The sequence below is a fragment of the Propithecus coquereli genome, unplaced genomic scaffold (genome assembly GCF_000956105.1).
Source record: "Propithecus coquereli isolate 6110/MARCELLA unplaced genomic scaffold, Pcoq_1.0 Scaffold33, whole genome shotgun sequence".
Lineage (NCBI taxonomy): Eukaryota > Metazoa > Chordata > Mammalia > Primates > Indriidae > Propithecus > Propithecus coquereli.
The window spans coordinates 5,262,359-5,278,039 of NW_012148952.1; the positions used below are offsets into that span (position 1 = coordinate 5,262,359).

Genomic DNA, 15,681 nt, shown 5'->3' on the forward strand with positions numbered 1-15,681 from the left:
CTGAGGTGACCCAGAATGTCTTGACACTGGGGTTTATACAAGGTTTTCCTGTTAAGTAATAGTGTTTAGTTTTGCTCTTAATTTTAAGTCAGTCATGTGGGTCCCTTCTAGGCCTGGGATCTTTTGAATTATCTTGCTTAGAAAAGGAATAAAGAAAGCTTACTTACCTATCTTCTACTTGTGTGGAGAATAGAAAGATCTCTGTGGTAGCAGACTTTGTGAGTTTACTTGTGATTTTACATCTGAAAGGTAGTTTCTTAGGCTAGATTTGTTTGGTTACAGGGTGTGTGTTGTATTGACGAATTTGATAAGATGGACATACGGGATCAAGTTGCTATTCATGAAGCCATGGAACAGCAGACCATATCCATCACTAAAGCAGGGGTGAAGGTATGTGTGTCTACTTCTGTTCCACTGCATCATGCCTTAGCCTCGTAGACTAATGTAGTGTATTGGAGAAGTTTACCTTCATAAAATTCATTATTTCAACATGTAATGCTGTTCATTAAAATGGAAAATACAGCCTTGAGAATTATTAATTCAAACTATAGGTGTTGTTTAGGGTACTATGTAAATGTGTTGCTATGATAGAAAGTAGAGGGAAGTACTGGTGACATTTTTAGCATTTCACTTCTCAAAATTTCCATGAACAAAGCTTACATTTCCTTTGATAAAGCATGCTTCCAATTATAACAAAAATAACCAAAGACCAACAGATTATGTATTTATTTGTCTATTTTGTTCAACAGATTATTTAAATGAAAGTAATTAAGTACAGTATTGTAATCAATGTTAGGGAGAATTAAACTTTTTAAAATAAAAGCAACAGATTTGAGTATTTAAGAAAAATTTAAGCAGTACACACAGTATAAATTAAAAGAAATTTTCCCTTGCAACTCCCAGCACCAGTAGATACTCAAAGGTTATCTATTGAGTTTGTGCCCCTTTAGGAATATTTTACATATAAATAAGCATAATATGTATAGTTTAATTCCTTGGTCATTTAATGCTGTAATTTTATTTTGGCAATCTTTCCATACCAGCACATACTAGATTAACTTTGGATTTTTATTACTCCACGGTATTATATGTTCCACAGTTTGATTCTTTAGACTCCTGTAGAGTGACATTTGGGTCATTTTCAATCTTTGGAATTATAATCAGTATTGTAATAAACATCCAGGAACACAACATCTTCCTGTACCTAGCTGTAACATAAATTCTAACAAATCGATCACCTGGAGGGGAGTTGCTATTTATTAATATATGAAAAAGGATATCTGGTTATTTTGGTTTGCATTTAGTTAATTATGGGTAAAATTGAACATTTTATCAAGTCGATTGGCTAGTCCTGATGTCTTTTTAAATCTGTCACAATTCTTTCGTTTGTGGTCAGGCTACTCTGAATGCCAGAACGTCCATTTTGGCAGCAGCAAACCCAATCGGTGGACACTATGACAGATCAAAATCATTGAAACAGAATATAAATTTGTCGGCTCCCATCATGTCCCGATTTGATCTCTTCTTTATCCTTGTGGATGAATGTAATGAGGTAACCACATGAGCTGTCACTCTTAGCTTCCTTTTTTATTTCCAATTTGAGTTATTGAGTGAGACAGGGCTAGAGGATACACTGCTCAACAGCTGGTACATGTGTGTGCACTAACCTTTCATTTCCCTCCGGGTAGCATGGGATTGGGCAAAGGGTTTAGTAAGCAACTCAGAATAAAGTCATTTGAATTGCTGACTCCCCTTAATTGTGTTGAGGAATATTAAGGGTTTTTTTAATATACTGTTTTTTAATTCTCAAAAAAGAAGGAAACAAATTACAATTAACACCTAACCACGCACTTCAGGATTTTTTATAACATTTTTTGTTTTGCTGGTTAGTGTTTTGTTGAGTGAAAAATTGTAGTTTATTTGGATTCCAACATGTTAGTTTAATTAGAGTTATTTGTATCTAGACTTAAAAATTTTTAACAACATGGTAAGTTTGGTTTAATCGGTCTGTTCCCACACCTTCCTCAGAAACTTAGTAGCTGTTAATACTTCTTTCAGTGGCATATTAGAGCTTATTTTTAGCCATAAGTCATTTGCTATTGCCTGGGCTAGTCCAGAGTAGATATTTCTGGAACTCATCGAAGCTATTTTCTTGTTCTGAATTAGGTTACAGATTATGCTATTGCCAGGCGCATAGTAGACTTGCATTCAAGAATTGAGGAATCAATTGATCGCGTCTATTCCCTTGACGATATCAGGAGATATCTTCTCTTTGCAAGACAGTTTAAACCCAAGGTAACCAGCCCTTTTGTACTAGAATAAATCATAATGGGTATATTAAAGTAGAGTTTAAACAAATGTGTTACGTAGAAATTAACTGAACCTGTAATCTACCTAAAGTGTTTTTTTTTTTGAATAGCAATTTATTTCTTTAAAGAGGATTGAATAAAGGGACTTTTTATTTTTATTATTAAATATTATTAGATTTTTTTTTTTAGAGGCAGAGTTTCACTATATTGCCCAGGCTAGAGTGCTGTGCCATAATCATAGCATACTGTAACCTCAAACTCCTGGGCCCAAGTGACCCTCCCACCTCAGCCTCCCGATAAGCTAGGACTACACATGTGCACCACCACACAGGCTAATTTTTTTATTTTTTATAGAGATAAGGTTTTGCTGTGTTGAGCAGGCTGATCTTGAACTCTTGGCCTCAAGCGATCCTCGTGCCTTGGCCTACCAAAGTGCTAGGATTACAGGCTTGAGCCACCAAGTCCAGGCTTTTTTTTTTTTTTTAATCTGAATAATTCCATTTATCTTATTTGTTAGGTGCTAATAAAAAGATTTTTATGAGAGAAGAGTTTTAGACAACTGAATAAACCAGAACATCCTTTTATTTCAACTATTACTGCTAAGAATCCTAAAATTGTTTATGTGCCTAAATCTGTAATCCACTGAATGCTATTGAATTTTCCTTTGAGGGAAACATCGTGTTGTTCTAGATTATTGTGATGAATATGGATTACTATTTTACAGAAATTGAAATTGATGTAGTGTATTGGACTAAATTTGTACTGGACTCAGGATACTTACCTGGACATTTATTTTTAGAAATAAACTTCCATAATATATATCTGTTTTGTTGCTCAGGGCTTTCCTAAAATAAGATATGAAGAGGGAAAAAATTGTTTCATTCTGGTTGAGGTTTTTACAGTATTATCTGACTTGACTTTTGGGAATTATCCTTAGCTATTAATTACCCATCATCTTCCCTTATTTGTGAATTGGAGTTGGCTCTCACTGTCCCGGAAGAAATTTAGTCATATAAAATTAGGGTGGTGGGTGACTTTTGTGTAAAAAGGCATCTGTTCTCCATGACTACATACTGGTCCCTCTGTGACCTTGGTATGCTTCCTTAATATGCTGAATTCCTTGCTCTGAAAAACTGAGGTGGCTCACGCCTGTAATCCTAGCACTCTGGGAGGCCGAGGCAGGAGGATCGCTCAAGGTCAGGAATTCGAGACCAGCCTGAGCAAGAGCGAGACCCCGTCTCTACTAAAAATAGAAAGAAATTATCTGGACAACTAAAAATATATATAGAAGAAATTAGCTGGGCATGGTGGCGCATACCTGTAATCCCAGCTACTCGGGAGGCTGAGGCAGTAGGATTGCTTAAGCCCAGGAGTTTGAGGTTGCTGTGACTTAGGCTGATGCCACGGCACTCTAGCCCGGGCAACAAAGCGAGACTCTATCTCAAAAAAAAAGAAAACCTGAGGATCCTCTGGATATAAGGTTTACTGAAACAGACGAGAGACATACAAGGGCTGTCTGGAAAGTATCCAGCCATGTAATCATTCTTGTTGTATTAACAATGTCTGGATACTTTCTGGATAGCGTGCTTGCGTGTGTGTGTGTATTTCTCTTTTTTTCCCCAAGACAGCATGAGTTAATTATTTGAGCTACAAGGAAAGTCTGAGCAATTTTTTTGTTTAATAAGCTTAATTTCTTTCAAAGGGCATTTCAGTAGTAATTTATTGTCACTGGTTTCTCAAAAGTTTCAACCCTCTCATTCCCCAAAATGTTTCTACGTGGAAGGCTCTTAAACTTATGTTTAACACAGCTGTCATCAAGGAGAAATGTTTCTCTAACTTTACTAATGTTCTGAAACAGATTTCCAAAGAGTCAGAGGACTTCATTGTGGAACAGTATAAACGTCTCCGCCAGAGGGATGGTTCTGGAGTAACCAAGTCTTCATGGAGGATTACAGTGCGACAGCTTGAGAGCATGATCCGTCTCTCTGAAGCTATGGCTCGGATGCACTGCTGTGATGAGGTATCAGAGTCACTTTGACACGATGAGGGCAAAGAGAAATTGATGTCTTGCCTTGTAGGCATATTTTTATCTTTGGTATGGGACATACTAGAATTCACCACGGATTTATTTTTATAACTGTTGGGTGTTCATAAGATCTATGACCCTGGAATTTTCCCCTTTATGGAGGTTGCTGTCGAGCATTTAATGAATATAGTCCATTCATTCAGGAAAAATGTACTTAGATCCCACAGTGTACTGGGCCTCTGGATTGGGGATACAGATAAGATAATGTAGCCCCTGGCCTCAAAGGAACCCTCCTCCCTAGGTTTGTATAATGTATATGGTTTTTAAACTGTCCTTTGAGCCCAAGGTTCCACGAGTATAGGTCAGCGGGTATTAAGGGGTAAAAGGGGAGCAACACGGAAGGGTATTCAAGCCTTCCGTCTCTGCTTCAACCAAAGCAGCCCTGCTTTTCCCTGGTTTTATAAATTAGATTTCATGTAAGGTTTTCTTTGAAAAGAAGGATTAGCTTTTTTTTTTTTTTTTTTTTAATGATTAAGGTATAATTTTACATGGAGAAAAATGTACAGCTTGGTGGGTTTTTTTTTTTTATGTATGTACATGTGACCACCCAGTTCAAGATACAAAACATTTCCATCATTGCAGAAAATTTCCTTGTGCCTCTTGTCAATCTTAACCCTCTTCCCCAGAAGTAACCACTGTCTGACTTCAGTCCCATTTTTATCTCATAGATTAAAAAGGCTTTTTTTTTCCTTATTAGGTTTTCAAACTCTCTAATATGGTGTTTTGCTATCGACAAAGTACTTTCACACTAACTTATTTGATATTCTTTGATTCACCTATCATTTAAGGGTCACATTCAGGGAACAAAAGATAAATAAGAGAGCCCCTGCCTTCCTTGCTACTAATCTGTTGGGAGTGAGACATGTATTTAATTAAGCATGTAAAAAATGAGAGAGGGGTCCAGGAACAGTGGCTGACACCTGTAAACGCAGCACCTTGGGAGGCCCAGGTCAGAGGATGGCTTGAGGCCAGGAATTCAAGACCAGCCTGAGCAGCGTAACAAGACCACATCTTTACAAAACAAAAATAAATTTTTTTTTTTTAATTTAATGACAGGGTCTCACTCTGTTGCCCAGGCTAGAGTACAGTGGCATCGTCATAGCTCACTACAGTCTCAAACTCCTGGGTTCGAGCAATCCTCCTGCCTGCCTCAGCCTCCCAAGTAGCTTGGACTATAGGCACACGTCACTGCACCTGGCTAATTTTTCTATTTTTTGGGTCTCGCTCTTGCTCAGGCTGGTCTGGAACTCCGGGCCTCAAGCAATCACCCCACCTTGGCCTCTCAAAGTGCTAGGATTACAAGTGTGAGCCACCACACCCAGCCAAAAAAATTTTTAAAGATTAGCCAGGTGAGGTAGTGTGCATCTGTAGTCTTGGCTCCTCTGGAAGCTGAGGCAGGAGGATCCCTTGAGCCCAGGAGTTTAAGGTTGCAGTGAGCTATGATGATGCCATTGCACTCTAGCCCGGGCAGCAGAGCGAGACCTTGTCTCAAAAAAAAAAAAAAGAGGGAGAATGTGATGATAGAGCATCACAAACAGAGTACAGAGATCAATTACTTTATTCCTAAAGAAGGGGGAGGGTTTATGGAGGTGCCGACATTTTAACCTGATTGCCGAAGGGTGTGTAGAATTTTGATAGGCAAAAGACCTTGGGGAAAGGGCGTTCTAAAGTCATACTAACATTTGTACTTTTTTCCACTGTGATATTTCCTGAAATGAGTTTCATAAAACTGATATGTATCTTAGGGCAAACTCAAATAGATTTTTCTTTTGTTATTTTTTAAAAATTGGTCTTTTAAATAGGTAGCAAATTCATATAATATTAAAATGCATGCACATATATTATACGCAGATATATTTTCTGAATGAAATTGAATATCTTTGCATATATTTAAGAACTGTTTCTGTCTCCTTATATGTTCATATTATTTCTCCATTTTTAATTTTGTTAGAAGGCCTTCCTCCGCTAAGATTATAAAAAATGCTCTCATGACTTCCTCTAGCACTTAGATGATTTTATTGTTTGCATTTAAATCATCTAAACATTTGGTATTTATTCAGTAAAATGTGAGGTATGAATCATTTGATTCTTTTTCAGCTAGTTTTCTATTAATAGTTATTCCAACACCATCTATTGAATAATCTTTTTCATGCTGGTTTGGTATGCCCTTATTATATATTGTATTTTATGTTAAGATCTCCTTCTGGACTTTCTGTTTTCCATTGAGTCCATCAGTTCCTCTTACATTGGTACCATGATAGTTTAATCAATGGAGCTTTATATTTTAAATATAGAGCTAGTTCCAATACATTGTTCTCTTTCAGCTGTTAGGAACGTGGGAATCAGCTTGGTTAGTTTTTTTTAAAAAACTTCATGCTGTTGTTAGTATAACATTAAATTATATACTGAAGAATTAAAAACATCTTGATGATTTTTTTCTATTCAAGAACATTATAGCAGTTAGAATGTTAGGTTGTGCTACTATAAAAATCTCAACCACTTAAAACAGACACTTTTTTGCATGCTACACATCCATTAAGTCAACAAGGGATGCTTCTCTTCACGTTGCTCAGATTCAGGCTGATGTAAAGGCTCGATCTTGACTTACACTTCCATGATGACAGAAAGCAGGGAAGAGAAAAAAGGGTGAGCCACGCACCGTCTCTACCTTCTATCCAGAAATGACACTTCTACTCACATTTTACTAGCCACAGAAATTAACATGGCCATCCCTAAGTTCAAGTGGTTAGAGAAGTTCCTTCCTACCAGGTGCCAGAATGAGAAAGGCAAACATTTGTGAACAGTTCTGATGACTACCACAAATACAGAATCTTTCCACTTAAATATTTTATGACACCCAGTAATGTTTTAAACTTTTCTTCATATAGTTTTTGCATGTTTTTTATTTCTTGATATTTTGCCATTTTTCTTGGTACTAAAGGCAGGATCTTTTTCCATTTAACTTTTTGTCTGGTTTCATTGCTATATAATATCTATTGATGAATGTACTACAGTTTATTCACACATTCTTCTGTTGATGAGGATTTGGATAGTTTCCAGTTTCAGTTCTTATGGGATGTATGTGGCTTTGGATCCATATGATTTTTTTTTTTTTTTTCACATTTCTATGCATACATACCTAGGGGTGGAATTGTTGGGTCATAGGTTATGCATGTGTTTAGTAAAATCTGCCAAACCGTTGTATCAATTTCTGTTTTTACCTGCAGTAAATGAGAGTCATTCTACATTCTTTCCACCACTTGATATTGTCAGTCAGTTGTAGCCATTGTGAATTTATGGTGCTGTCTCATAGCATCTGAGTTTGTGAGAGAGAGAAATAGAGTGTTTATGAGAAAACCAAAGTAGCACTGAGAAGAGAGTGTGTTTGTGAGAAAACCAGAATACCACTGTGATTTTGTCTGGAGAAACTCTGTTTAGTGTATCAAGAAGACTAAACTGAATCACCTCATTTTTATTGGTTTAGGTCCAACCTAAACATGTGAAGGAAGCTTTCCGATTACTGAATAAATCAATCATCCGTGTGGAAACACCTGATGTCAATCTAGATCAAGAGGAAGAGGTCCAGATGGAGGTAGATGAGGGTCCAGGTGGCATCAATGGTGAGATGTTTATTCATATGACTGTTCTGTCTGGAGTTAGGGACCAAAACTTTTTCTGAGATGTCATGGTAAAAGTATACTTGTTGATGATTATGAAGTCTATGTAGCAAAAAAAGAAAAAATAGATATTGAGTTACATTAACTATTGACAAGTTAAAGTACAATTAAATAGTTGATTTAAAATATATGTACTTAGCCAGGTTTGGTGGCGCACACCTGTAGTCCCAGCTCCTCCAGAGGCTGGGATGGGATGATCCCTTGACCCCAGGAGCTTGAGGCCAGCCTGGACAACATAGCGAGACTCTGCCTCAAAAAAAAAAAAAAAATTATGTGTATATGCTTGAAAGACTAAAAAAGAAAATACACCAAAATGGTGATAGTAAACTTAAATTCCCTGGCCTCTCCACCCTTATTTGTATTGTTATTTTGCTTTTGAACAAATACCAAAATTTTTTATCTTGTGCATGATACTGCAAATGAACTTTTAGATCATGAAATTTATGTCTCCTATCCCTCATATTCCTTCCAAGTTAGTTTTTGTCTTCACTACTAGAGTTTATAAATTTATTTGTAAAATTTTGCATGCTGTGTATAACTATATGCTTGTTTTGAAGTTAGTATTAAATATCAGTAGTATATTCATAAACATTTGACAAGGGAATGTTGGAGGCACAAAAACAAAATTCAAATGTTCACTTTTTTACTTAGGTCATGCTGACAGCCCTGCACCTGTGAATGGAATCAACGGCAACAGTGAAGACATAAATCAAGATTCTGTTCCCAAAGCCTCCTTAAGGCTGGGCTTCTCTGAGTATTGCCGAATCTCTAACCTTATTGTGCTTCACCTAAGAAAGATGGAAGAAGGTGAGGCTAATAAACCTAGTCATTTATATAAGCTGTATTCGCATTGGCCACTTCTGATTGCTGAATATTGTTCTGTCAGAAGAGATGACTAATTGCTAGGCAAGCTCACTTTAGCAGAGTAAATCTATGGAGTATCAGCATACCTGCCAGCCTGAACATTTCTCCACAAGTTCATTGTCAGACAAAGGTTTATTTTTATTTTTTTCTTTTTTCTTTTTTTTTTCCTCTGCCATCCAGACAAAGGTTTATGAATTGTTCTTGTTAGCGTTTTTAGCCTATATTAATAATTTTGAAGTAGAATTTGTGATCTGATAACACATGAAGAAGCACATACAAATGTTTTTACAAATGCAAAATTATTACTCCTTACGATGAGTTTATTTAAAACATGTGGACTCCTAGGGTATTTATAATTCATTGGCCAATAATTGCGCTCAGAAATCTATACTACCAAAAGACTAGAAATGGAGTGAAATCCTCATCTATCCATCAATAAAGTGTGGTATCTGGACATAAGTACACTTGTCCTTAACTGCTCTAACATGCTAGTCAAAGTTTTATCACCCCAGTTAGCCATATGGCAGCAGGAAAAACAATGAATTCAAAGGGTAGAACTTGAAATTCTATTTGATGGTTACACCTCAGTTCTTATTTAAAAGCCCCCAGGACTCTGTGCTGACTTCTAGGCATAGTTTGTCATCGCAGTGTCTAATCTGCTATGGAGGAAGAGAACACCAGAAATCATCTTGGCGTACTAAAGATTTGAGCCCTGTAGTTTCTGCCCTTGTTTCCCTGGGAACTATGGACCTGTGGGAGAAAAGGCAACAGCATGGCTATGTGTCAGGTTTATCCCCCGTCCATTCCCACATAAAATGTTTTGGGAGCTTGCATGTTCTTGTATTCCTGTTACTCATTATTCTCTTTCTCCCTCATGCAACTAAGTTTTAAACATAGCAAAAGCAGAGTTTTAGTTTTCTTTTATTACACTGTATTTCTGTGATAGTTGCAATATTCTCCAGGTCTCAACTGTTTAGTTAAGAATTTTGCCTTGGACTTTTTTTTTTTTTTTTTTTTTTTTTGGGACAGAGTCTGGCTCTGTTGCCCAGGCTGGAGTGCCGTGGTGTCAGCCTAGCTCACAGCAACCTCAATCTCCTGGGCTCAAGCGATCCTCCTGCCTCAGCCTCCCAAGTAGCTGGGACTACAGGCACGCACCACCATGCCCGGCTAATTTTTTCTATATATATTTTTAGTTGTCCAGATAATTTCTTTCTATTTTTTTAGGAGAGGCGGGGGTCTCACTCTTGCTCAGGCTGGTCTCGAACTCCTGACCTTGAGCGATCCGCCCGCCTCGGCCTCCCAGAGAGCTAGGATTACAGGCATGAGCCACTGCGCCCGGCTGCCTTGGACTTTTTAAAGCAGATGGTATGGATGGTGCTTGTTAAAATAAACTGATAATTTTTTTAATTTTGAGTGAGTGCCCATGAATTTCTCTTCTAAGTAGACTTGAGTTCCATAAAGTCTTCCCCTTTCCAAGGAGGAAAAGCTATATTTAAGAAGTTTTGCTTGCTGTTGCTTTATTTCTAATTTATGCTTTCAGTTGCCGTTAGCAAACATTCTCTTAGATGGTGAAGCGGAAGAAGATGAAGAAAAGACCTTCGTACTTTGAAATCTTAATAGCTTTAAGAAACTTGTTTCTTGTAATCTCTATTTTATTAGGTTTTTCTCCTATTATGGGTAAAGTAAGGCGTGCTTTAATACAAGTAATATGACAGGTTATTTCGGGCTTACGCTGGAACATTACTTAAGCAGATGTACTTTGTGACAGGTTGATGGTCTATCTAATCTGTATATTATCTTGTATGTGCAAACCCTAAGGACTGGCAATACAGTTTGCTAGAAGAATAATTTAATCCTTTTAAAATGTATTTTTTGTTGCAGAAGAGGATGAATCAGCATTAAAGAGGAGCGAGCTCGTTAACTGGTACTTGAAGGAAATCGAATCAGAAATAGACTCTGAAGAAGAACTTATAAATAAAAAGAGAATCATAGAGAAAGTCATTCATCGACTCACACACTATGTATGTACATAACTTCACTTGCTCCAGTATTAACGAGGAAGGGAGTTCACGTCTTATCAGCCTCACAATAGCACTGCCTGGTACAATTACTTTTCCCTGGTCAGTTCTTTCTCTCTCTCTCTTACGGGATCACGGGACCATTACATACCTTCTCCCTACTCATATGAACTAGTCATTCTCGGTCAGGCTCCCCCAGTCAGCAGCATTTGTAACAGTTGATCGCTCCTTCCAGAAATACTTTCTTCACTTGCTTTATGAGTCACCATGACACAGGAACGTGGAACCCAAAACTGGGACCCAGCCTGAAGGCCAAGAGGGTTCTTGGCTTCATGCAGGAAAGAATTCAGGCACAAGCCCTAACTTGGAAACAAAAGCAAAATTTATTAAACAGCAGGCAGGCTGCTGCATGGAGCAGCCCCTGTACATTGCTGGCGAGCTGTACTTATGGCTGTCTTTTGATTGTATGCTAAATAAGAGGTGGATTATTCATGAATTTTCTGGGAAAGGGGTTGAGAGTTCCAGGAATTGGGGGCTCCTCTTTTCATACCATATAAGGTAACTCCTGGGGGTTGTCTTGGTGCTGGTGGAAGTTTCTTTTAGTATGCTAATACATTATAAACAGGGTTTAATGAGCAGCAAGGGCTAGCAGAGCCCATTTTTGTGCCATCTTGGCTCTAACTGGTCTTAACCAGGTTCTTCACCTCATCCTGTTTTTCTCAGAGACCTTGGTTTGTGTCTTGTGACTCCTTAATGAGCAGGGCCTGCTAGTTTCCTGTCTGAACCATATTCTCCTGAGTCTTGTGTCTCCTTGGTTATTTCCCCTTCGTCCCTTTTCCTGAATCTTTCTGTCCTTACTCTACTCTCATATTATTTACATTCATTACCTAAGTCCTCTCATTTGTCTTTATAAATTTTACCTATCTGCTGATGACTTATAAATTTGTATCACCAGCTCTCACCCTTCCTCTAAACACCAGATGTATGTGGCTGGTTGCCTACTGATGAACTAACAGGCATCTCACACTTCATGTGTTCAAACACAGAGTTCTTCTTCCCCCATTACTTTTATAGTATGGTCCCATTTACTCAATTGCTACAGGCCAGACGCCTTGGGATCATCTTTGATGCCTTGATTCTACTCCCTCTCAACAACTCCTCTTCAATCAACAGTGAATCCTGTGAACTCTACCTTCAGTGTGTGTATATTTTCTGTTCTCTTTTCACCACTTCACCAGCCCACCCAAGCCAGCATGCCTGGACTCTGGGGAGCCTCCTGGAGCCTCCTGTCTCCTTTTATGTTGGCTCTCTGCTCAGTAGCCAGATAGGTCTTTTTTAAAACATAGGTCAAGGTGTTTTACTGCCCTGCTCTCCAGTGCTTCTTCCACATGAGAATAAAATCCAGTCTCCTTGTCATGGCCTGCAGAACCCTACACAGTCTAGCCCCTGTCTGCCTCATTCACCTCAATTCATAGCACTCTTCCCCTCGTCCATTCCACCCCCGGACACTGGCCTTGTTCCCTAGACTCACCAAACATGAGGGCCTTTGCACCCACCCTTTGTCTCTTCCCCAGATACCCTCCCCTTTTCTGGTATCTGCTTAAATGTCACCTCTTCAAAGAAGCCTTTCTTGCCTAGCCTGTCGATATAGCGGCCTTCTACTCTTGCTGTCACCCTACTTTGTGTTTCTTCATAGTGCTTCCTGTCTTTTTTGAAGCTATATTTACAAGTATTTGATATCATATGCCGAGAAACCTTATAAAAATCACAATGTCTGTGTAGCTTACTTGTATATTTCTTAATTTTCCAAAAGGGGTTTATAGTACGAAAAAGTCAGTATCCTAATGGGAAGAGGGTTTAGCAGAACACTGATAGTGATTTTAAGGTATAGGCCTTTGGGGGAGAAATGAAAGGAAATGTCAGTAGCAAACATCCAGAAGAAGGGTCCAGTCTTGTGTATCTGGACATGTTTATGATACTGCTGGAGACCTGAGGACAAATATTTGTGTTTCACAGGATCATGTTCTAATTGAGCTCACACAAGCTGGATTGAAAGGCTCCGCAGAGGGAAGTGAGAGCTATGAAGAAGATCCCTACTTGGTAGTTAACCCTAACTACTTGCTGGAAGATTGAGATACTGAAAGCCAACAACCAGAGCTGAGGAATTGTGGCACGCCACCTCCTGACCTGGAGCCAGGACACACCTCTGCTAGGGACAGAGGATTTGAGAAACAAGTAACTAAGTTGATGGTCCTGTGTGTCCTATCCCTGTCGCACGCTTTTGTACCAGTGCAGGCTTCAGCACTTCCTTTAGTGTGCTTCTCGTCTCATGAAGCTGGGACTCAGCAGTGTGTGGTTTCTATAACTAAGACCTGTTTTTATGTGTAGGAAAAGGCCTGTTACTTCTATGGTATGTGATATCTTATTGAGGAAATAACTTTCTCAGTTGCCAACTACTACTTTTAAAAAATAAAATAACTTGTTCTGAAGTTATCTTTCTTTTTTGCTTAATCTGGAGTGAACAAGTGGAGGTACAGTATTATGAATCTGGGATTAGGTTCCTGTGAGGAAGAGTCATTAGAGAATCAGTATGCTAGAGGCCTTGGAGATGACTTTCCAAGGTTAATTCCAGTTATTTTTTTTAGGGTAGTTTATAAAAATAAAAAATTGATTGTACTTTTTCTCATTACTCTAATAATTTCTTTTACTTCTGTGTCCTAAGGGTAATTTCTCAGGATTGTTTTCACATTGCTTTTTTAAGGGAAGTAGGTCATTTGCTGTATTACAAGCTGTCCCCAAATTTTATGGCCTTCTTCCAGGAAAAGTTATTGCTATTTATGATACTAACAGTTCCTGAGACAGTTGTAATCAGTATGTTCGTGATGTAGCAGTTCCTATTGTAGCATTTAACAACAGATGTGTTCTGAGGCCTACAGGGTCAGTCAGGGAAAGCATTTCTCTGTGGTGCAGTTATAAAGTAACTTCACTCTACCCTGATTTGAAGAAGATGGCGTGAGGTGGGCTGGAAACAGGTAGAGAAGTTACACAGCAGGTGCATGGTGTAAAGGTTCCTGTCAGGTATGTTTCTAATTCACAAGGGTGAGAGAGGCCTTGACATGTGGGATCTCAGACTTCCTGGGGGGAGGGATGTGGGTACTAACATAAAGCATGGGCAATACTAGGCAGGACATTCTAGAGAAGACAGAGAAAAAGAGCATCTCCCTTCACTGACTCCTACTTCTTTAGGAAAATGGGCTATGGAGATCCTGAAAGGAAATAATCTGACTAGAACTTGATCTTTAATTTGACCAGATATTTACCCGAAGAAAAATTTGAAGGGCAGGAAGGATATATTCCTTTTTGGTGCATTTGTCTTCTCCCCAGTCCTGCCATTAATGAGTGGGAGCTCTAGAGCAAAATGAGGTTATTACTACAAATAAAGCCTATTTTTGTACATCTGAGTATGTGCGCTTATATTTCCACACATTTACTTCCTCCATGTGCTACTTGTCAGGGAGGTGAAGTGGTTAGTGGATAATGGGTAATATATGAGATCTTTACGAAGAAAATTTGACAAATATTTAAGTAAGTGGATAGACAGCATTCCAAAATGGGAAGATTTGCATATCATAAATTGTCAACTGATCAATAAATTTAATGCATTTTTAACCCAATCCCAACAGATGTCCATCAGTAAGGAAATTAATTCATAAGTTGTGACACAGCTATGCTATGTGATACCCACAAACAAAAATGAGGTAGACCTAGATGTTCTGGAGAGAAAATATCTCCAAGACATGTGGAAAAGAAAATGTGCAAATAAGCCCGGGCGCGGTGGCTCACGCCTGTAGTCCTAGCACTCTGGGAGGCCGAGTTCACGACCAGCCTGAGCAAGAGCGAAACCCTGTCTCTACTAAAAGAAAGAAATGATCTGGACAACTAAAAATATATATAGCAAAAATTAGCCGGGCATGGTGGCGCATGCCTGTAGTCCCAGCTACTCGGGAGGCTGAGGCAGAAGGATCACTTGAGCCCAAGAGTTTGAGGTTGCTGTGAGCTAGGCTGACGGCACTCACTCTAGCCCAGGCAACAAAGCAAGACTCTGTCTCAAAAAAAAAAAAAGAAAATGTGCAAATATAGCCAAGAAGATTCCGGGGGAGGGGAAATGATAGGAGAGGACTTGTCCTATCAGAAAGCAAAAAGTACTACACAGGTATAGAAATTAAAATAGCGTGGGATTGGCACAGGAATAGATAAGTCAGTCTTAACAGTAGAAAGTCCAGAAACATCTACATAATGTAGAGGTTTTTCATTTCTGATAAGGTGACATTTCACCTTAGTGGAGGAAGAATGGCATATTCAATAACATGTTAGAAATTGGGGCCAGGCACAGTGGCTCATGTCCATAACCCTAGCACTCTGGGATGCCAAGGCTGGAGAATTGCTTGAGGCTGGGAGTTCAAGACCAGCCTGAGCAAGAGCAAGATCCCCGTCTCTTGCAGAAAATTGAAATATTGGCTGGGCGTGATGGTGAGCGCCTGTAGTCCCAGCAATTTGAGAGACTGAGGCAGGAGGATCACTTGAGCCCCCAAGGAGTTGGAGGTTGTGGTGAGCTATGATGATGCCACTACACTCTAACCCAGGCAACAGAGCCAGAGTGAGACTGTCTTGAAAAAAAAAAAGAAAACAAATGGGTACATACAAACATACAGTTAGAAGGTGTAAGT

The 15,681-nt window shown here is 38.8% G+C and overlaps 1 protein-coding gene across 1 annotated transcript in view; it reads left to right on the forward strand.

Moving 5' to 3' along the window:
* Nucleotides 1-13,443, forward strand: part of MCM6 (minichromosome maintenance complex component 6) — a 29,448-nt gene extending 16,005 nt beyond the window's left edge. Inside the window, exons 10-17 of the mRNA XM_012650520.1 lie at nucleotides 283-390; nucleotides 1,397-1,552; nucleotides 2,167-2,295; nucleotides 4,168-4,329; nucleotides 7,880-8,015; nucleotides 8,724-8,879; nucleotides 10,818-10,957; nucleotides 12,971-13,443. Coding sequence (XP_012505974.1) covers nucleotides 283-390; nucleotides 1,397-1,552; nucleotides 2,167-2,295; nucleotides 4,168-4,329; nucleotides 7,880-8,015; nucleotides 8,724-8,879; nucleotides 10,818-10,957; nucleotides 12,971-13,087 — 1,104 coding nt within the window. The 3' untranslated portion in view covers nucleotides 13,088-13,443. The remainder of the gene's footprint in view (nucleotides 1-282; nucleotides 391-1,396; nucleotides 1,553-2,166; nucleotides 2,296-4,167; nucleotides 4,330-7,879; nucleotides 8,016-8,723; nucleotides 8,880-10,817; nucleotides 10,958-12,970) is intronic.
* The last annotated feature ends 2,238 nt before the right edge of the window (nucleotides 13,444-15,681 follow it).